This window comes from Balearica regulorum, chromosome 18 (genome assembly GCF_011004875.1).
Source record: "Balearica regulorum gibbericeps isolate bBalReg1 chromosome 18, bBalReg1.pri, whole genome shotgun sequence".
In the NCBI taxonomy this organism is placed as follows: domain Eukaryota; kingdom Metazoa; phylum Chordata; class Aves; order Gruiformes; family Gruidae; genus Balearica; species Balearica regulorum.
The window spans coordinates 3,749,144-3,770,294 of NC_046201.1; the positions used below are offsets into that span (position 1 = coordinate 3,749,144).

The 21,151-nt window shown below is 52.2% G+C and overlaps 1 protein-coding gene across 1 annotated transcript; it reads left to right on the top strand.

Annotated features, from left to right (window-relative positions):
* The first annotated feature begins 1,193 nt into the window (after positions 1–1,193).
* CACNG5 (calcium voltage-gated channel auxiliary subunit gamma 5) lies at positions 1,194–19,354 on the top strand. Its single transcript, XM_075770618.1, has 9 exons — positions 1,194–1,311; positions 2,445–2,614; positions 4,883–5,050; positions 7,554–7,872; positions 14,588–14,825; positions 15,581–15,667; positions 16,411–16,551; positions 17,172–17,317; positions 17,738–19,354. Exons 5-9 carry the CDS (start codon positions 14,618–14,620, stop codon positions 17,993–17,995), a joined length of 840 nt encoding a protein of 279 aa, XP_075626733.1. The 5' UTR covers positions 1,194–1,311; positions 2,445–2,614; positions 4,883–5,050; positions 7,554–7,872; positions 14,588–14,617; the 3' UTR covers positions 17,996–19,354.
* Positions 19,355–21,151: the final 1,797 nt, after the last annotated feature.

Sequence of the window (21,151 nt, forward strand, 5' to 3'; positions counted from 1 at the left end):
AAGAACAATGCATGAGTAAAGCTGTGCAGAAACTGTGACCCGGTACTTATTAGAGACTGAATTTATTAGACTTGTAATTAATAAATTGCTTTTGTTGTTTTCCTGCTGGGACACCTCAGCAGTGCTTTCCCTGGAGCCACCCTGCTGTCCCGCACCGCTGCTGTCACCGCCCGGCTCATTGCTGCAGGGACCCGGCTGGAGGAGCGACCACGGCACGTGCAAAGCCCTTGTGCAGAATAAACTCTTGCTGCAGAAATTGCTGTACAAATCCGAATTTCAAGCACTGTAAGATGGCCGTGAGCTGCCCTCAGCCCTGCTGCCTGGGCTGGCAGCTCATGGGGCAGGAGTTACCCGCATGGTGTGTGACCCTTTACTTGTCCTTCCTGCTGTATCCAAGGAAGTGTCCCATTGCTGGACACCCTGATGGAGTGGCGTCCTTATTCTTGGCTCTGCCACTAATTTTTCTATGTGTTTTGGCTGAATCACTCAGTCTGGCGGTAGTTTTTAGAGCCCACAGCATCTGCCCCCGTGTCCCTCTCTCCTTTAGCCCTGGCTTTCTCCCTGCCCTGGTCCGAATCCCGCCAAGTTGGCTTTCTCCAGCAGACTGGCGTGCTGCCCTCCGATCCTCCTCATTGTCTGCTGTGTCCTTAGATGTGGCTTTGTTCGACACTGGTGGCCAGAGCCAGTTCTTCCTCGCCCAGCTCCCAAACGAGTCGTGTCCTGGGCAGCGCAGCCCACCCAGCGCTGCTGCCCCAGCCAGTCCCACCCCAGAGCGGGTCTGGTTTTCCAGGTGGGGGGTGCAGAGGGGCTGGGGGGGTGTGGAAGGGAGGATGCACAGAGGGGCAGGGGCAGTGCTGGCTTCCACCCCTGCTCCGGTGGTGAACTGGAGCCACCAGCTGCAGCTGAGGGACTGGGGACAGATGGAGGGAAGAGGGGAGAAGGGAAAGAAGGGGACCAGAGGAAAAGAGGGAGGAATAAAGGGAAAGTGGGAGAAGAAAGGGAAAGGGTGAAAGGGGAGGGAGGAATGGGGAAAGGAGGGACAGAGAGAAGTGAGGTGGGCAGGGAAGGAGGAAGGAGGGGTGGATGGAGAAAGAGGGAGGGAAGGGGGAGGGAAGGAGAGGATGGAGAAAGGGAAGGAGGGATGAAGGGAGGGAGGGAGAGGGGGTATGGAGGGAGGGAAGGAGAGGTGGGCTGTCCCCGCCGGCGCCATGTGATGCCCTCTCCTCCCCGGGCTCTCCCGGCCCTCCCCGGCACGGAGCATCCCCGAGGCCGACGGTCGCGTCCCGCCGCGGAGCCGCGCCCGCGGGGCCGGTGAGTGCTGGGGACCGGGGCGGGGGAGGCTGGGGTCCCTTCCCGTGGCCGGGCCGGGCTGCCCCCGGGAATGGGGGGAACACAGTCCGGGAAGTGGCTTCTTGGTGTGTGTGGGGGGTCCGATTTGGATGTAAAAACCTGAAAGTTTAAAGCCCGGGCGGGGGCGGTGGGGTGTCTGGGAGGTGCCGCCTGGGTGCGGAGCGGCAGGGTTTAGGGCATCTATTTCTATATTTTCCATACCCGCCTTGGAGTCGGGGCCGGCCCTGCCCTCGGTACCTCCTCGGGACGGGCGGGGGGGGGAGCGGGGGGCACCGCCCCGGGCAGCCGCCTCCACCCGGCCCCGGGGGGAACCGGTGCGCGGAGCCGCGTCCTCAGCCTGGCCCCAGCTGCCCGCGGCACCGCCGGGCGCCCTGCAGCCACGGCCGGACCTGGGGAGCCGTGCCCCTGCCCCCCCCCCCCCCGGCCCCCCTACCCCTGCCCCCCCGGTCCCCCGGCCCCGGCGGTTTGCGTGCCCGGCCCGCTGGCCCCGTCTCCGCTCCGGCCGCGGGAGTTGGGGTTTGCCGGAGCCCCGACCGAACGCCCAGGGTGGGCTGAGCACATGGGGAGCCCGTAACGCCCGGCTCTTCGTCCCAGGGCTGCTTCGCCCCCAGACCGATCAGAGGCACGGAGGCCGTCTCTCGGGCACCGTGAGCATCCCTGCCTTCACGGGGGACTGTTGAACGTTGAGCTGAGGAAAGGAAGAGTGTTTTTCACAGGGAATATAAAAGCTGCTGGAAGGCAGGGACTGCCAATGTTTTTCAGTGTAGTAAACCCCTTGGAGAGGGGAGTGTGAATTCAAGTGAGGCTATCTGAGAAAAACCTGACCTGGTTGTTAAGTGGAGAGGAAAAAAAAAAAAAAACCTGCTGGATCATGTGTTACCATATGAACAGGCAAATGGGGACATGGAGCCTGTCTTCACTTCTCCACACACTACTTATTCATAGCCAGTGAAAGGTGGTGGAACATGAAATATGGTATTTCAGCCACCACGGCAGCGAACAGAGAGGGTTTCTGACATGCCGTTCGGCTGTTGATTAATTGCTTGGCATTTTGTAAAACTTCATCAGCCCCTGATGCGTGATGCTTTTTGCAGCTTTTAGGGTTGGTTCTTCCAGGCACGAAGCAGCGGGAGACTCCTCGGTGGTGTCCGGAGAGCGGGTCTGACCTGCAGCACCACTGTCCCCGCCACCATCCTCGTGTCCCTTGCACCCCCCAAACCTTCGTGGGGGAAAGGGCAACGAAGAAGAGGCCTCGCCGGAGCTGGTAGGTGGCTGGCATGGTGCAGGTGAGCCTTTGGGAAGGGCAGCAAGGGCGTCGCATTCACTGAAAATAGCATTACATCAGCAAGAATGCCGAAAAGGAATATTTCAGCTAAAAAGGAGTATTTCCGCTGAGTTTTGTGCAGTAGCAGTGGGTGCTGATGGAGTGACCCGGGCAGGCAGCTTTCACAAGCGCCGTGCTTTGGGCTCCCTTCAGAGGCTCATCTGCTGCTGGATTTTAGGGGCACCATTTCAGTCTGTCGCATCGTGACCTATGGAAAAAGCCAAATGGCAGGAGAGCCTCAGCAGCCCGTCCCGCTGCCACCGCGCCTTCCCCTGGGCTGCCGTGCGGCTGCTCCGCGTGGCGTCTGGGGGACAGAAATGCTTCTGTGTGTTCTTTTCTCCAATCCCTTGCTGTATTATTGTAGCTGTTGAATATATTCATTGAGCTGAATGAATCCCCACCTGGCAGCATCCATACCGCAGCATTTGCAGCTTCAGCTTCATTTAGGGAGAGGGAAGGGAATATAAAATACGAAGGGGAAATAATGCACAACCCCGCAGAGGCTTCTACAGTATCGGCAAGCTGTGAGCTGCGCGTGTGCAGCTGGAGCGAGTGCCGGGAGCTTTTCATAAATCAGCTGGGAAGATTTAAAGCCCTGGTTTTAAGCATTTTTAAAATCACTAGATGATGGAGTCTAGGTCAAAAGTTACCTGGGAGTCTTAATCTCACTGAAATTAAAGGGGGTTTGGGTTCTAGGTGTGCGATAGAAAGGGAATTTAGAATCAAAGTCACACTGATTTTATCACTGTGTAGTCACAAACATCTGACATTTATAGTAAAATATTTATTGGGAAACCAGAATTTGTGAAAAGACCACACTGACGCACTGTCAGGCTCGGAAGATGGGCTCTTACCCATGAGTGGGGTTTGTGTCTGGTCACTTTGGAGGATGGGACTTGCAGCTTTTCCTTTATTATGAAGGAGGTATCGTTGCTCATCAGTGAAAAACCTTGTCAGAGTGGTGCTCACGGCCGCACTGAGGGGGAGTTATTTGAGCAGCACAGCAGATGGCATCCACTGACCCAAGACAACTTGCGGATAATGCGTTTTCCCACTCGGTGCCTGCCCAGTGCGGCCGGGTGATGTCCCCGTCCGCAGGGAGCGGAGGCTCAGGTCTGCCAGGGCAGGACCTGGCTCACCCTCGAAGCCCTACCGGTGGGCAGCCCCGTGGCCCTGGCCTCTGCTCCGGAGACATTACAGGAGGTGTCCCTTTTCTCTGCGGCAGCTCTGGCTGGGAAATCGCTCTGCTCACTCGGAGAGGTGTGGTGGGTTATGGTCAGGAGAGGTGGCCTGAGCATGGGATTGCAGCGGGGTCCCGGAGGGGCATCTGTGCCCCCCTCACCTTCTCCAGCCGGCAGGACAGCAGGGACAGCAGAGCTGTGAGCATGGTGGGTAGAAACCTCCCCTTTTGCAGCAGTCTGAAAGTTGGGTGTAATGGGAGGGGAGTCTCTGTATTGGTTTGGTTATTTAAACATTGAGCAACAGAGGTTGATACCGTAACACCAAGCCTAGGTGAGACATTCCAACCATTGCTTAGACATATGCAGACAGAGTTTTCCAGTCCTCCCTTTCCCAGGACAAAGTCACTCACTGTGTGCCATGTCCTGAGCAAAAGCTGAGCTCTCTGTAGGGATTAGCACTTCAGGGACTGAGATACAATACAACACAGGAGAAACATTTTTAAACTATTTGGGAAATACTCTAACTGAGGTGATGCTCAAGTCAGACACCGCAGACTGTACCGGAGCCAGGTGAGAGGCACCGATGTGGGGGCACACGGCAGGTGCTGGCACAAGGCGGGACGGGAAATCCTGGAGCATCCTCCATCAGCTCTCACCGAGTGACAGACCATGAACATCCTGCTCGTCTCACAGCTAAAAGTGAGACTCAAAGCCCTTTATCTGAGACACCTTCCCAGGACTGCAGCAGGGTCTGGGTGAAGCTGTGGTGGGACTGGTGGCTGCTCTGCCTTCATCTCCTGCTGCCTTTTACCTGAGTGAGGGTGGATGCCATCACTTGCTACAGGAACAGAAACCTTTGCCTTTGGCAATGCCAAAACACCCAGCCCAAGCCGGGGCTCTGTTCTCACATCTTGCCATCCCCAGGTTCCCTCATGTCAAGTTTCCCCTGGTTCCTGCTGCTGTGGTGGCTGACCAGTGGTGGCTCTTTGGGGGCTGCTCAGAGCTGCACCGACTTTATATTCAACAGAAAATGGTCCCTCCTGGATGCTTGGGAGACCCTGGAAGCTGCAGACGACCAGAAGCAACACAGCAAACCCAACCTAAAAGCCGGGTGATTTGGAAAGTTGTGTTAAATCCTTCTGATGCTGGAGTTGCTGCTTGGGAAGCGGCACATCTCTCCTGAAGCACAGAAAAGGTGAGCTACAGGCAGGAAAGAAATTGGGACAAAACTGCCCTTTTCTGTACAACTGAAGGAGAGTGGGGAGGGCTGAAGAGGAAAGCAACATCAGCAGCATGTGCGTCAACCGTTCCCCAGTTCTTACTCTAAAATATCTTACAGACCGCACAGAGAAGAAAAGGTCAGGCTGTCACACAGGTGGCAGGAGAGGTACTGCTGGGGGGCTGCCGCAGGAACGTGATGGTGTAAAGGGACGGTGTGAATAGGGGAGGGGTGTAGGTAAAGACCAGCTACACACAGCCAGGCCAAGTTTCACCTGGCAATGGGTGCTGCTCTGGGGGAAGGATGGAGGAAGAGTGAGACCGAGTCTGTTTCCCCGTGCCGAGCAGGGCAGGCAGCCAACGTCTTCCCGAGGCCACGCTGGGCTTGGTACCGAGCCGTGGTCCTCCGACCGGGTCACGCTGGCGGTGCCTGGTGCCAGGCTGCTCCGTGCCCTGCATGGTTTTTCCTATCCTGTCTGCTGGGACATTTACAGTTAAATCCTGGAACTGGCAATGAATCTTGCTAAAATCAGAGCAGTAGAAAGTTTAATATCTCCGATGATGTGTAAATGCTTATTCTGTACTTTCACATCGCATAACCTGACTATTAAACCCAGCAAACTACAAAGCAAAGACCTTTCCTGTGTGAAGATGGGACCAAACTTTTGCAGCTGCCCAGTGTCAGACCTGGAGAGCTTGTGCACGAAGACACCACCACCAGCATCTGAGGACCTGTGTCCCAAACTGCTTACGCAAAGCCAGATGGAACAGCCGTGGTGTTTGGTAATGGTTTAACGGCAGCCGTTAATGGCACTTGACGTTTGCCCGAGGTGTGGACGATACAACCCTTCTCTGCCTTCTTTATGCCGTCATTTCAGCATTCAGAGGCTTTGTGGTAAAGCTGGTTTCTAAGCGGGGAAGGGGGAATGCAATCTCCTGGCTAACAAGACGTCTGCTTCGTGCTAGCAATCGTGTTTAATCACGCCGAGGGGACGGAGGTCTCTGCGGCCGTGGCCGGCGCGTGCAGCCTGCCCGACGAGCTGCTCGTCTGCAGCCTTCGGTGTTCAGAGACGCCAACGGCGCTTGGGGGGATTTCTTGCTTTCTCTCATTTGTCACACTGAAAGTGTTCATTAAAACACTCCGGCTGCCAGCGCTGGCGAGAAGAGCTGCGGCGGGGAACGAAGAGCTGCGGCGGGCTGCCCTGCCTCCACGGCACAGGTACCCGGGGCTCACCTCTCCCTGCCACCGACATGGGGGAGGCGGAAGAGTTTTAATTAGCTCGTGATGCTATTTCTTACCTCCCGGCGATGCTTAATTTAGCTCAAGCAGTCATGCACTGATCATTAAGGGGAAAAGAAGGAAACAGGGGGGTTGGCCCCTCTCCACGGAGCAGCCTGGCAGGAGCAGCCACGACCCCTGAAGCCTGGGCTGGGAGCGGGGGCTTTTCCTAGACCTCGTGTAGCAGTTACAGTTTATAGCCCAGAGAAATGTCCTGGGCTGGCATTTGTAATACACAGCTCCTGCAGGGCTTACACTGCACTTGTGGGTTCTATTCATACCCACTGCAGTTTAAAACAGCATAAATATCATACAGAAAAGATGCCTGAGATCTTCAATCATGCTATGACCTGCCTTGCTGCTGGAAGGACATAGAGACCTTGAAAAGCTGTCATCGTGCAAGGAAGAGGCTTATTCTCCTCTTTTTAATATACAAGGCCATTGCGGGACTTTGTGCCATCTTAAATGGAAGTGAAGGAGAACCAGCTGCTAAAGATTTAACGTGCCACTGGACCAGCCCAGCCTTGGCCCGGGTGTGAAGCGGGTGCCTGCAGCTGAACCGGCTGCTCTCCTCCAGCCATTGCGTACGCCGTGGGATGACGTTGCCCTCCCTTATCCCTGCTGCTGGGTTTGCTCCGGCTCCCTCTGCACCAGCCGAGGTGAGCGGAGGGAAGCACTACGCCAAAGCCAGAAGAGGGTCACTGGATCGTCGGGTTACTGGAGTTTCTGTATTTAGGATGTAAAGTACAACCTGTGATGTACAGCACGCAGAGGTTAACGGGCAAGCACCGCTCCGCACAGCACACAGCAACGAGATTTCTGCAGCGCTTATAGCAGAGTCCCCAGCTGATTTCTTTGCAGCGCTAGATATTTCCCCTTTTATTCTGCTTTTGTAGCTCTTTGTAGGGAATTGAAACCAGCAGTTTGACTCATATCCCTGACTGCGAGCTCTTCGACACACTGCAAGTAGGTGAATATCGTATGGCAGCTTTGATATGCAGAGGGTGAGAGGGTGTTGGGAAGGGCTCTGCAAAGGAAAGGGCTCAGTTATTGTTAGTGAGGTAAAATTTGAATGTGCATATGTATATAGTTTAAACCTGGAGAACTTGGGTGCATGGGCAATATTGCAAGCTCAGGTCTTTAGCTTCTATTTCCCTCTTGAGAAATGCCATTTGTGTAACGCCTTCCTACAAAACTGCAGGGTAGGAGCTGCCAGCGTGTGATTGCGGAGCCGTGCCTGCCATCTGCCTCGTGCATCCTTCGTGGGAGTCGGTTGGAAGCAGAGAGCCGAGGCTGCGTCCTCTCCCACGGCCCAGGAGCTCTCCCCCGCCCGCTGCCGAAGCCACCCCACTCCCAGCATCTCCCAGAGCCGCCCAGCAGCCGCAGCATCCGTCGAGGACCCTCCTCGCTGTGACACTTGCCTCGCAGTCGGTCTGTCAGAACCTGAGCTTCCCACCTTCGCAGCCAACGTCGCAGGTTTTCCGCTTGCCAAAGCGTTGCTTCAGCTGGGGTTAAAAGAGGTAAGAGCCTTAAACGCCAAGGAGAAAGGAGACACATGGGTGGGATGTGCTCTAGAAGAGGTTTGGGCGGGGGGGATATTTGTGGATCCGGAAAGACCATGTGAATGAGCACAGGCTGTGCCAGCAGCGTGTGAGCCGGGGCTGGGGGGGGGCTGTTTGGTCAATGATTTTATTTGTTGAAAGTTGCTGGCATCATCCGAAGCCATTAGTGTGAATGAGCTGGAGCGGAGCCATCGCCCCGGCAAGCACGGCGGCGCGGGAACGGCGGAGGCAGCCGGTTAGGGAAAGTCTCTGGTTAGAGGGCTGGGGAAATAAATCTCAGTTGTTGCTCCTTTGACCTTGGGAATATCACACGATCTCCTTGTGTTTAGTGCTGGAGCTGAAGGTGGGATCAGTTAATCAGTAACAACCATCCTTGCAAACCTGTCCCAGGGAAAAAGGGCAGGTTTCGAGCAGTCCGCAGCAAAAAGGCTGGTGCGTGGTAAAGAAGGAGAGGGAAGAGCAGCCATGGGTCAGCCTTGGGGGTTTGCTAAGCAGGCTGTGGGTTCAGCAGAAAAATACGGTACTTTCTATACAGCATCTCCTTCACTCTTGCACTGCCATGAAAGGATTTTTGATCAAGCTTAAGAAAATAACTTGGACAAGAAATGAAGCATGGGAAGTGCTAGGGAAAAGGGGAATTTCTCAGAAAAATTATAAAAGTCAAATATAAGAGAAAAATCCCAAGTAATTCCACGCATAAAATTAGTTAGTGGTGACCATTACAGTGTGTGGCGGTCACACATCGTTTCTTCCGATTATTTTCCAGTTGTTCCTTGTGTCCGATGACAAGCAAAAAATTAATAGGTTTATGATTCCTGTGGCTCAGTCTAGGTTCAAATAACTCATAACCAGCCTTCTTTTTATTTTTTTATTTTTTTTAAACCCTCTCTGGAGAGCCTGTGAGCCCAGTGCACTCGATTGATTCGATGCTGCTGTTTCCATCCGGCTGGAATGGCAGTGCTGCGTGCGGGGCTGGCTGTGCTGCCCGCAGCCGAGGGGAAGCTTTCAAGTCCAGTATTGATCCTTTTGAAGTTTATGGCTGCTGGTAGGCGCAGTTGCTACTGCTTGTTCAACCTGCCATGAGATGGACTGTTTCGTTTCTTAATATCAGGCTAAACCTCCTCCACATCAAAAAGATTTATTTCTGTACTTAATTTTTCCAATACATAATTTTTCTCCCAGAAATCAAGCTGGCATTTCTCTATGACACTAATGCAGCTCTGTAAAGCTGCCTGGCGGATTTCTGTCTTCCCATGGACGAGGTGAGGTGGCGGGTGCCGGCAGCCCAGGACAGGTCCCCTGGGAACCCTACGGACCAGCTCCAACCCACGTCCCCTTCGGCCGTTCCCTCTCAGCGTACCAGCCCAGGAGATACTGCTGTTCTCTGCAGCCATCCCTGCTCTCCTTCAGCTGTTAGATGGAAGCAGAGCAGCCCTGGGTCTCTCTCCTGCCCGCAGTACGCCTTTTCCAAGCTTCAGGAGGGAGTGTTCCTTCTCAAGCGGTAATTCCAAACCCAAAACTATCTTGCCCAATCGCCCAGTTTTCCAGCTCAGGTTTGTGGAGCTGTTTCTCCTGGGTCCCCAGATGGAGTAGCTGGCACTGCCCACATCACCTCCTCCTCTTCCTCTCCTCTGCCAAGCTGCACATGCCCAGCTGTGGCTAAAGTCACCTCACCGCATGTTCCTCACACTGGTAAAGCCCTCTGCAAACCGACAGAGCATCGGTTGGAGTCAGCTGGACGCAGGCTGCATCTTGCACGTGCTGTTTTAGCACCTTTGGGTGCTCCATAAGCTCAGCGGGAACTGCTATGCCATTTTGTGACCACCCTTCTAGTCCGTTGTGGTTATTCATGACCAAGTTAGGCTTTTCTGGATTTGCCCACGAGGGAGCCAGGGTGATGTTGTGCTGTCTGAAGGAGGGTGACGGTGCAGCGGTGGCCTCGGCCAGCCCCCCGGCACGGTCCTGCCTGCCCGAGCGCTGCTGGCTCTGAAAAGTTTAGTTCTGAAAGAGCCACTCTCCTTGACATATTTATTTTTGCCCGCATTCGTGGCCTGCGTTGTGTCCTGAGGAAGAGATCGTGCTGCTTGAAGGCCCTTTATTTTTAGCCAGCCCAATTTTCTTGTTGCAGCTTAGTGGGAGCTGGTCCTTTCAGTTCAGCTCCATCACGGCTCACGCTCTCCTGCATTTGCCGGCTCTTACCCAGGTCCCTGATGTCCTTTGTACATCGATCACTCACTCAGTGGGTTTCCTCCCCTCCCTCCACCAGGCTTCATTCCTTCTCCTTTATGTTCTGCTCAGCCTCTCCCACTGCTCCAGGTCCATGGCTTAACCTCTGATTTCCCTCTGCCCTTGGCTTGCAGCAGGGACCGGGCTTTCACAACTGCAGAGGCAGGTCACCAGGTTTGTCCTGGCTCCCAGCACCCCTCCACAAACAAAGCCTTCCCTCCTATCCGCTCCAGTAACCTTGGCTGTGCTTCCCCTCCTCACAAATGCCAGGAAATTGGAAGTGATGCTCTAGCCGCATAAAAATCAACAGCTGCCTCCTTGGCCTGGCTTGGCCCTGCTCTTTCTACCTTTACCCAGGACAGGAGGGAGCGTTGTTTTCTGCTGAACTCGGAGCAGTGATTTATTGATATGACCCATCCTGTCTGGGCAGTTGACCAGCAACATATTTATTTTTCTCAGCCCATCCACATAGCCCAGAGCCGTGGCTGGTGCTCGGCCTCAGGTCACGAAGGGGTGGGCTCAGAAATCTGGACCAGGACAATTTATTTTTTTCTTTGTGACAGTGGAGCAATAGGTAAGGGCTTCAGCTCACTCCTAGATCTGGGTGAACTGCGTTAGGAACAACGCCAATATTCATTTCATTTCATTTTCCGAAGGGGTCAGTCCCGGCGAGGGCCATGTGCAATTCCCATCAGAAGCTGTGGCTCCAAGACAAAAAGAAATTCATTATGAGGACTGCAGATTATATTGCAGACTGCCTTTATTAATCCCTGGACTACTACCAGAAGGCACGGTGTGATTGAAGGAGCAGGAGCAGTTTTAAGGTCCTATTTCTTGGAAATCTTGGGGGCTATATTCATTTAATTTAAAATACAGCTACTTTGGAAACCAAACAGCATCACCTTTTCAGCTGCAGAAGCATAACACAATTGGTAAAGGTTACTGGGGAACTAAATCCTTGCTGAAAATCAAGCCAGCTCCTGTTTGTGTCCTTGAAAAATCTTTCTCTTGGGATCCCTGCTAATTCTCCAGGCGCTGGACATGGAGGAAGGTTTGTTCTGAGCGGCTGCTCTGCACCATCCCTGCCTCCTGTCCCCCACCGCATCGGGCTTGGTTCTATGTGCCAGCAAGGCAGTAATAGGGATCACTCTCTAATGCATCCGTGATTACATGGAAATTGAAGTGTGAGAGAGAAAAGAAATGAGGCAATTGAGAGGCAGGACTCTGACGCCTGACCCCTCTCCCTGCTGCTAGCGTCACCCCGATGACCAATACAAATGATGCCAAATGGGTGTATTTTCCAGTGCCTGGTGTTGATAGACAACAAATCACAGGAAATATTTAACTATTTCCCTCTGAATGGCTTTATCTGGACCTTTACATACTCCCTACTTTGATTTTTGGCTCCTTATTACAAAAAATGTGCGGGGAGGAGGGTTGTTGATGATACAGGAGCCAAGAATAGATTCCAGCTCTTTTTTTACCATTTTGGCGCCAAAATGCCAAGAGGGATGAGACACGCTGTAGTAAACGCTGCTCATTTTGAGGCAGCAACTAGAAAATATGGCTCTGAGTGAGTTAGGGAGAAGAACGGATGAGGCAGAGGATCTGTGCTTTGCCTGGTCATATTGCTGGATCAAATGGGATCTAAAAAGAGACGAGAAATGGCATCTTCCCATCCAGTGAAGGGGTAAAGCGATGTCCTAATGTCTACAGCTCTGTGCCGGTCTCACCCCTTGCCAGTAAGGCTGTCCTCAGGCTACCAAAGCGCAGGGCTGCCTTTGCAGGATGTGCTTCTCTGCCCTGTAGCTACCAGTTTCTTCTTTAGCTGCTGCCTCCTAATTCCCCAGGAAAAAACAATCTGAGCATCTCCTCTGCGCGTCTCGCTCCTCGCAGCCCTAGCAGGGAGGTGTCCCTCCTGGGAACACGTCCTGCTTTTCTTGAGCTGAGGGAAACGTTAAATAAGAACATGAAAAATGAGGCTCGTTAGCAAAGCCAAAGGTGGAAAGCTTGCTGTAGCATGAGCTGGAGCATTTGCTGGGGCTGTCTGTAAGCGAGAGCATTCCCCTTCCCGTAGGTCGGTACCTTCTGGGAAACGGCTCAGTGTGAACGTAGGAAGAGCCAAATCCTTAATTTCATATGGAAGGGAATTGTCAGAGCTGTTACAGCGCTTGAGGGTGCAAGTACATCTGCTTCCTACCAAGATGTACTCGTCTGCTTTGGACTCGGGGTAGGATGCAATAATAAAAGTCTCTTTCTCTCTTTCACTCAAGAGTTTGCAACTCTTCCAGCAGCATTCCCAGCTTTTCGCTCTTGTTGCTGCCCAGAGCAGTGAGCTGGAGGTGCAGCCTTGGGTCTTGCATCTGTTCACTAAATGCAGTTATTTGGACTCCACAGTAACTACAAGGTTCCTGCAGCCTTTTATGGAACTTGCTGTAAGATCAGGCCAGGACCGGGCTGGGGGGGAGCGTGGTGCTGTGCTTTTGTGCTATAGATGTGCCGGGGACGGGCACTGCAGGAGCACACAGCTCCCCAAGAGAGCCCGGTTCAGCAGCAGCAAATAACCATCAGCATCCTCTGCTTGTATTAATCATGAGGGATTCTGCTACGGCAGAACATTATCTTTGGAGGCTTTCGAGTGTAAAAGTGCAAGCTGTGAGGACTCTTGGCATCTCTGAGAGTCACTGTAAGCAAGTATTAATATATTTACATCAGAGGTGCAAGAAAAAAAGCCGTCCTCTGGTCTGCTCTCCGGCCACACGTGTCTGAACAGCAAGCCGTCATCCCTGGCCCAGGCAGGAGCCACGTCTCCTGATTTAATCGCTAAATCCCACCACCTTTGCCGCAGTGATAACAGCAAGGCGAGCTCTCTTCCCAAGAGCCCGTTCACCAATGCGTGCCGCGATAGCAAACCCCGGCTGCGAGCACAGGCGTGATGGAGCTATTCCTGCGCAGGTTCAACAGCAGACACCCGCGGAGATGTTTGACATACGTGCTCCGGCTCTATTGCTTCTCCGTCATTATCTTGGGAATAGGTGTTTCAAATGAAACGTGGGTTTCGGAGGGCTCTGCCCTCCTTCCCAGGCAGTGGGGCACAGCGGGTGAGCGCCGGGCTCTGCCCCCAGCCCTCTCCCATTTGTTGTCCCTTGAAACTCCTCGCAGCGCGAACGAGCCTTGTGCGATTTTAAAGGGAGCCCCAGGAGAATGTGTCCCACTGCTACTGTGTTAAATTCGGTAGCTTTTGTTGTCTAGCAGAAATTTTTTTTTTCTTTATTGTTTGCAGTGCTGAACAACAGCAAAATGTGCCTTGGAAAATATACGTGACACGGCACTTATCTCTGGTTCATACTGCCTTTAGAGAAGTAGTCAATAGTGTGATCTGCCTCACTCCCACTCCCCAGAAGACCATCTCTCATGCGTATCTTTTCCTTCTTGCTCTTATTCCTCTAATCTTTTCTTTCTGTGGCTTTTTTCCCCCCCCCCATATTAATTGCGCTTATTCTCTGCTGCACCAAGAACTCTGATTTCTGGTGACATTTAATCAGTCTTCAGGGCACTGTGAAAACTGCTAACTTTTCTGCAAATTAGCAAAAATAAAATAATAAAAAAAATTTTAAAAAAAAATATTATTCATTCCATAAGCAACATGGGGGACAAGGGAAGTTTTTTCACCAGCTCTGTGGCCCCAGTTCCCTGCTTTCCCCTGCAGCACAGGCTCGGTTGGGACCAGTTCAGTCTCTGTGTTCAGCCGACACTGACAGCTCTGACCCAGCAAGCACAATAAAAAGCAAAAGAAGGCAAGCTATTGCATCACACTGCTCTGCTTCGAGGCATTTGATGATGTCAATCAGCGTGCATAAATGTAGCACGGTTTTTGCAAAATGGGGATCTTGATCCCCCAGCGGGTAAATCTACCCTGGAAGAGGAAAAATGGCAATACGGGGCGGGGAGCGGAGCCGCTCAGGAGCGGGTTTTGGTCTGGCAGCTAAAAGTATTTTTGCTGATCCGTTACTGTGGTGTTCGTGAGCCTCGACAGGCTCCTGTGCCGAGGCAATACGGCTCTCGCTGCTGCCCTCAGATAAGGCTCCGAGGATGGCAGATGCTGCGGTTCGGCTACATCCTTGGGGAGACGAGCTCCGGGTTCGGCTGGAGCAGCAGGAATTTACCTGCAGCAAATAAAACGGGAGCCGATGAGCTACTCCTGGCCATCCTGCCCTGCTCCAGCACCGGCACCCGGCACCCAGCACATCCATGAGCCCTGGGCCAGCAGTCGGGTGGGATTTGGTTCAAACTCTCCATCTGTCAGGGCCCGCTGTGATTGTTTTAATGGCTTATTTCAGCTCGACTTAAATAAGCAATTAAGGGCAGAGGGCAAAGCTTTGACACAGCCGTTCCCCCAAAAAGCGGTAGACGGCTCTGCTGATGGCCGTGCACCCTCTCCCGGCAGCCGTCGCCGCCGCCACCTCGGCCCCCCCCCATGCTTTTGGGCATGAGCGCCTGCGGCAGGAAGGCGCTGACCCTGCTCAGCAGCGTGTTCGCCGTCTGCGGCCTCGGCCTCCTGGGCATCTCCGTCAGCACCGACTACTGGCTCTACCTGGAGGAGGGCATCGTCCAGCCCCAAAACCAGACGGCGGAAATCAAACTGTCGCTGCACTCGGGGCTCTGGAGGGTCTGCTTTCTGGCAGGTATGGCCCCCCTCCCAAAAACATCCCCTGTAAGGTGATATTTGCTGCCTGTCAGCGTCGTACCATGGGAGAGGGCTGGGGAAAATAGGATTTTTTAGAGGCTGTGCCCATCTTTGCTTCCAAACGTAGGCACAACCTGAGTAATGCCACCACCTCGTGCCCAGCTTTAATACTCAGATGGATGTGCCTTTGCACGCAGGCTTTGGGCTCGCTCACTGCTGCTGTGCCAGACCCCGCTGCCCCCCGTCCCGCTCCGTCCCAGCGCCACGGCCAGAGTGCCTTGGGCAGCAGCTCAAAACTTTCCATTGTGTCCCTGCAACATTTAGATTCAGGTCAGCTGGACCATTCCCTCCGTCTGCGCCAAGTTTGATGAAGCGACTTGGCTGCAGTGATGGAGTTGAATGAAACCCAAGGGAATGGGAATCTCAAAGTGACCGATCTGAAATGTCACGAAGTTTCAACTGCTGCTTTGAAAAAGTCGGGGAGTAAGGAGCTCTGATATCGCCCCTGGGATGACCTTAAACTCTCTGGCTTCAGGCTTCACGTTTTTGTATACAAGGGCATCCTTTTGCGCAAGAGAGATGGTAGTTAAGGGATGTCTGTCTTCAGCCCCAAACACTGACACCCTAACTGGAAGCAGCACTAAAAAGCAAGATTGTTTTTATGCATGCACTGAAATTAATTTTAAAGCCACTCTCCCCCACCAAATATAAACAAAGATGCTGGAGGTGTGACTCGGTCTGTGTCTGCTGCAGGTGAAGAGCGTGGCCGGTGCTTCACTATCGAATACGTCATGCCCATGAACATCCAGCTGACGTCTGAATCCACAGTCAACGTCCTGAGTAAGTGGGTCGGTGGGGTCTGACTCTTTATGTCCTGCAAAGCACCAAAGGGTCACTGGGGATCCCCCCAGGAATTCCTCTTTGTGTCCTTGCTGAAGAAGCTCCTAATTCGTTGACGGTGCTACCACGCAAGGATGGCACCACATTTGTTACTATGTGAATTGCACGATATGCTCCTAAGCGTTTGGGGATATCCCTCTCTAACGGCAGGATGCTCACCGAGGCTCTAAGCTGTACAATTTCCTGTCGCTGGCTATTCAGCGCTGATGTTTATGGAAGTGTTTGGCTTTATAGTCTCCTCTCCATAATTTGCAGCTGTATTTAGTCTGTAGCAGTCATTTTTACACATTACGTGGTGGGATGAATTAAGGATGGAGTGTCACAGCTCTCACGAGCAGTCGTTTCTGATTTAATAAATAGCAGTGTTCAGCAAATAGTTTTGCAGCGAAGCTAGAGAAAAATGCAGCTTCCGATGTTTTTTTCCTATGTAACGCTCCACGTAGCAACCCTCAGAAATGCAGACATTAGCAGATGTTTCCACAGCCAGAGTCACCTCTTTACTCAGCAAAGAAGGGAACCCCTGCCAGGGGCGCAGGGGCACCCACATTAACCAGGAGCCAGGAAGGACACAACGTGGTCAGAGGGCAGCAGGGCTGCAGCCATCCCACCCAGCCGAGCCCATTTCTCGCGCTGTGTGCAGAGGATTGACCTGTTCTCACCGTCCTCTGCTCCTCTCCTGCCAGAGATGATCCGCTCTGCCACCCCCTTCCCTCTGGTCAGCCTCTTCTTCATGTTCATCGGCTTCATCCTGAGCAACATCGGCCATGTTCGGCCTCACAGGACCATCCTCGCCTTCGTCTCGGGGATATTCTTCATCCTGTCAGGTGAGTTTTGCTAGTCAGCTTTTCTCCTGAAAATCCTTGAGCATGGAGCACGGTTGCTTTCGTAGCTGCTGGTGCTCTCCTAACCCGCTGTGGTGGCTCCTGGCTCGGCCCCGCAGCCTGCTCAGGCTTTGCAGGATGGGGAATCACCCAGTGCAAGACTTGCTTGTGGCAGTGGCGAGGAGATGCGGGGGGAAAGACCCACCACCCATGCGGGAGCAGCTGCTGGGGTGCTGGGGGAGAGGATGGCTCTTACGGCATGTCGGTTGGAGGAGACATCTGAAACTTCAAACTGCTCAGCTGGGATGTTTCTACATGAGACAAGTGAATGTTTTATTCATGGTGTTGTGCTAGTGTTAAACAAATAGCTGTGCCAGCCCAGCTTTGAAGCCAGCTCCTACCCAGAGCACGCGGACGTGCTTGAGCAGGTCACGGTTTGAGTGAAATGAGAGGAGTGCCCTGGGTCGGCTCAGCAGGAAAGCAGCCTCTTTCCCCAGTTATTTCAAGCACACTTCCACAGTTTCACACTTTCACCCACAAGTCAGGTCTTAAAGGAGGATGCTTCTTTAGCAGCTTCATCCCTGAAGCGTTTCCTACCATCATTCTCCTTGGTTTCTCCCCAGGGCTGTCTCTGGTGGTGGGGCTGGTCCTCTACATATCCAGCATTAACGACGAGATGCTCAACAGGACCAAGGACTCGGAAACATTCTTCAATTACAAATACGGATGGTCGTTTGCCTTCTCTGCCATCTCGTTCCTTCTCACGGAGGTACGCGGGAGCTGTCACATCCCTGTAACGAGTGTATCGCATTCTCCGGGGGGGCATTGAGGCTGTGAGCAAAAAGAGGACTCGGGCAGGGTTTCAGGGTAGGCTATGAAGGCAGACAGGTAATATATAGTATGGTGGGAGACGTACAGTGGGGACAGACCCCAAGCCTGGAGCGCTGATGGGGCGTTTGATCATGATTTGATGCTGAGCATGGATGCAGAGAAGGAGGAGATGTGGTTGTGCCGTGTTAGTTACTGCCAGGGCCCAGGGCACGGGGCAGTGAAGTGACTGTCCTCGGGAGCCCTTGTGCATCGTCAGAAGAGCAAAAAAAGCAATTTATATTCTCGTTGTGTTTTGGTGGTGGCGGTGAAGGCAGCCGTTAGTGGGGCGAGCATCAGGCTGTGTCTCTCTCCCCCGCAGAGCGCCGGGGTGATGTCAGTTTACCTGTTCATGAAGCGATACACAGCCGAGGACATCTACCGCCCTCACCCCGGCTTCTACCGTCCCCGTCTCAGCAACTGCTCCGACTACTCGGGGCAGTTCTTGCACCCGGACGCGTGGGCGCGGGGACGCAGCCCTTCGGATATCTCCAGCGAGGCGTCCCTGCAGATGAACAGTAACTACCCGGCTCTGCTGAAGTGCCCCGACTACGACCAGATGTCCTCGTCTCCGTGCTGAGCCCCGTCACCCCCCGCGCCCGCTCCCACCCAAGCGCCAACGGTCGCCGCGTCCTGACTCCGTTTGTCTTTTGTTTTTTTAGGCCAGTCTTTCAGGGCAATTCTCTATTTATAGGAACATAAATATAACCAGAGATTGGTTATATAACCAATAATGTAACTTAGAGAATTGGCATATTTTCCTTTTTTTGGGTTTTTGGGGTTTTTTTATTCTTCCCTGCATAACTAAAAATCTCTCCAAAGTCCTCTTCTCTCAGCTCATCCCGCTGAGCAAACAGCAGTTCTGCCTGGGGGATAAATCCAGGGCTGGACTCAAGAGCAGAAAAAAGAAAATAGAGTAAAACTAAGAAAAAGAAACCGTATTTTCTTGGTTTAGGTAGGCTGCAAAAGTTTGTGCATTTGACTGTATCATTTAATTATAGATTTACTGGTCTAAGCACCAGCAGGCATAAAAGATTTGTGTAAATTTCCAAGAAATAGCCATCATAAGAAAAATATGAATTTTGTCTTGATTCAATATTTACTGATCGATATCACTCGTTGCTGGATATCACTTTTCAGCAGGCTGTAATGGGAAATAACCATCTTCCTCGACTATACCTCAGCAGGCTTAGACACAAGCCGGTTGTTGTTTCTCTATGGCCACTTCCAAACTGTTGCTTAAATATCCCGTGTTAGACTGGAGGCACTACAGCCCTGGGGTGTCCGGGCTGTTGGGGTGGCTCAGGCACCCCCATTTCCTCCATCATCCCATAGACTGGAGGTCTGAAGAGCGACTGGGAGAATTTCAGTAAGGTATCGAGTGGAAAACTACCTAAAACCTTCCCACAGGAACCATTAGGTGCAGGATTTAGGGGAAATTATGGCCAGAAGCGCAAGTTATTTCAGTGAAAGGTGACATCCCAAACGGGTGTAAAGCGATGTAGCTGAAATTAATGGCAGTAGTCCACCGTAGCAAAGTAGTTGGCTTATAGTTCGTTTTGGCAAGAGAATGGTATTTTAGCTGCTTTTATTGTGTGTGTATAAACCTTATTTTGAGGTTTTAAGTTTTAACATTTCATATGATGCTTTGGCAGTGTGCTCTTAGACAGGTGCCAGGGTGAGAGCGTCACTCTGATTGCGAATGAAGGGCAGGGAAGGAAAAGGCTGTGCTCCCTCGTGTGCTCCTGGGTAAGCCGTGAGCTTGTCACCTCACAGGGGAAAGAGCTTTGTCCAAACTTTATTTCTGTTCTTGTTATTTTAAACCTTTCTGAAATTTTCCTTTCTGCAAAACAAAACCCTCCAGGGATTCTTGGTATATTTGAGCTTGTTTTGTCTTACTGTAATTAAAACAAATAGAATATATGCACTTTTAACCTCATTTGTAGCATACTGTGTAATGAATGTTGCACCTCTTTGCTATTACGTAGTCTTTACTATTTATTATGTATTATTTATTGTTATTTATTGTTCATAAACTACTCCAAAGTAGGGTCCAGCACCACTATTTGCATCAACTCTGGCGCCCGTCCCATGGGACCTCACTGCAGGCGTATATCTAGGCAAACCTTGAACAGGATTATTTCCTCTCAGGTTCCTTCAGATAAGCAAGTAACGTATATCTAGTGTATATCTAGTGTCACTGACTCCTAATTTGCTAAGTTTTAGAACCAAGGCATCTTTTGGTAGACACAGTTGTATTTACCCTTAGTTTTTATATTACCCTCGAGCATCTGTTTTCTCATTTTAAACCCCAGTTTGTAAGAGCTACGTGAGAGGTTCACTGCTGGGAAGGTTCAAGCATTAAAGCACAACCCAGCCCCACGATCCAGCACTTGCTGGTCCTCATCTGTTCCCCCCCAGCCAGATAAACCATCAGCTTGCCACTGGGATCTCTGTGTTCGGTGTGAATTTGGCTCCAAGAGAGCGCTGGAGTTCACAAGCGATGACCTTGCATTTCCCAGAGCCCGATCTAGTTTGCTGGGCTTGGCGTTAGTGGTTTCTGGTGGCTCAAAGACAGTTGCCTTTGCATCTGCCCCTTGATGGATCCTTTATATTCTCAGTCCTTCTTGGAGAGGAGACCTTCGGGATCACCAAAATCACTGATGTTCAGAGGCGCGAAGGCTGTCCCACACGGCTGCGTTCCTCCATGCTAGGGAGTTGTTTAGCGTGGTTAATCCTGTGCAGCATCGTGAGACGTCCCTGTCCCCGAGTGGAACTTTCCTTTGTACTAATTAAATACAGAATTATTCATTTTATAAATTAAAATGTCTGCCCACATAAGCAGAAGATGTGAAAAAAAACCTTCACGCCTTCCTCAAGGCCCCAGAAGATTTAGCAGAGTCTAGGGGCAAATTAGAAAAGTAATTATTTTAATTCATTGGAGAGATTGTCATCATGTGGCTGCATTTGTGAGCCCAGGAGTTTGCACGTTCACCCAGTGAGCACAAGCCCTTCATAAGTGCAGGACTGCCAAAAGGAATCTGTCAAAATAAGCATTTGCTGTTGGTTCAGTAAATGCTGGTTTGGGGCAGGAAAATGCGGTGCTTGGTGAAGCACGGGCAACAGTGTTTGTGCCACTGAGCGGTGTTGCTGTCCCTCTAACAGTGCCCGGCGTGGCAGCAGCTCTCGGCATGGATGGCTGCAGGCCTCCGAGTGCAAGTGTCACACCTTCATCGACTGCGGAGAAACTTCTCCAGAGCCTCTGAGGCACAGAGACATGACCGTGGCATGGGCAGGGTGGTGGGGCGAGCTGCGGAGGTCCTTCTCCCCTGAGCATCACCCCATGGCTGATGTTCTCCGCAGCAATAAATGCTCAGTAAATAAATGTAGTACCCCCTTAGGACACCTACTCATCATTTAAACACCTCTCCTACTCACCTGGCATGGTTTCACCTCACCTTAATCTCTGTTATGCCACATCCTTCTCTCCTTGAAGAGCACCGCTCAGCTGCCTCCTTTGGTCTCTCTCCCACCCTGTTTCAGTGCTGGCCTCCCGCTGTGCTCTTTCTGTGTCTGTTGCTTGGATTGCAATAAATAAAAAGTGGGGACTAAGGACAAACTAGCAATTAAATTAGAGGTTTAACCCCTCTGAGAAGAGACTGAAGTCCTTAAATTTGCCCAATGGGACGAGTCAAGCTGCTCACGGGCCCATAGGAAGGTAATTGCTGATCTGACA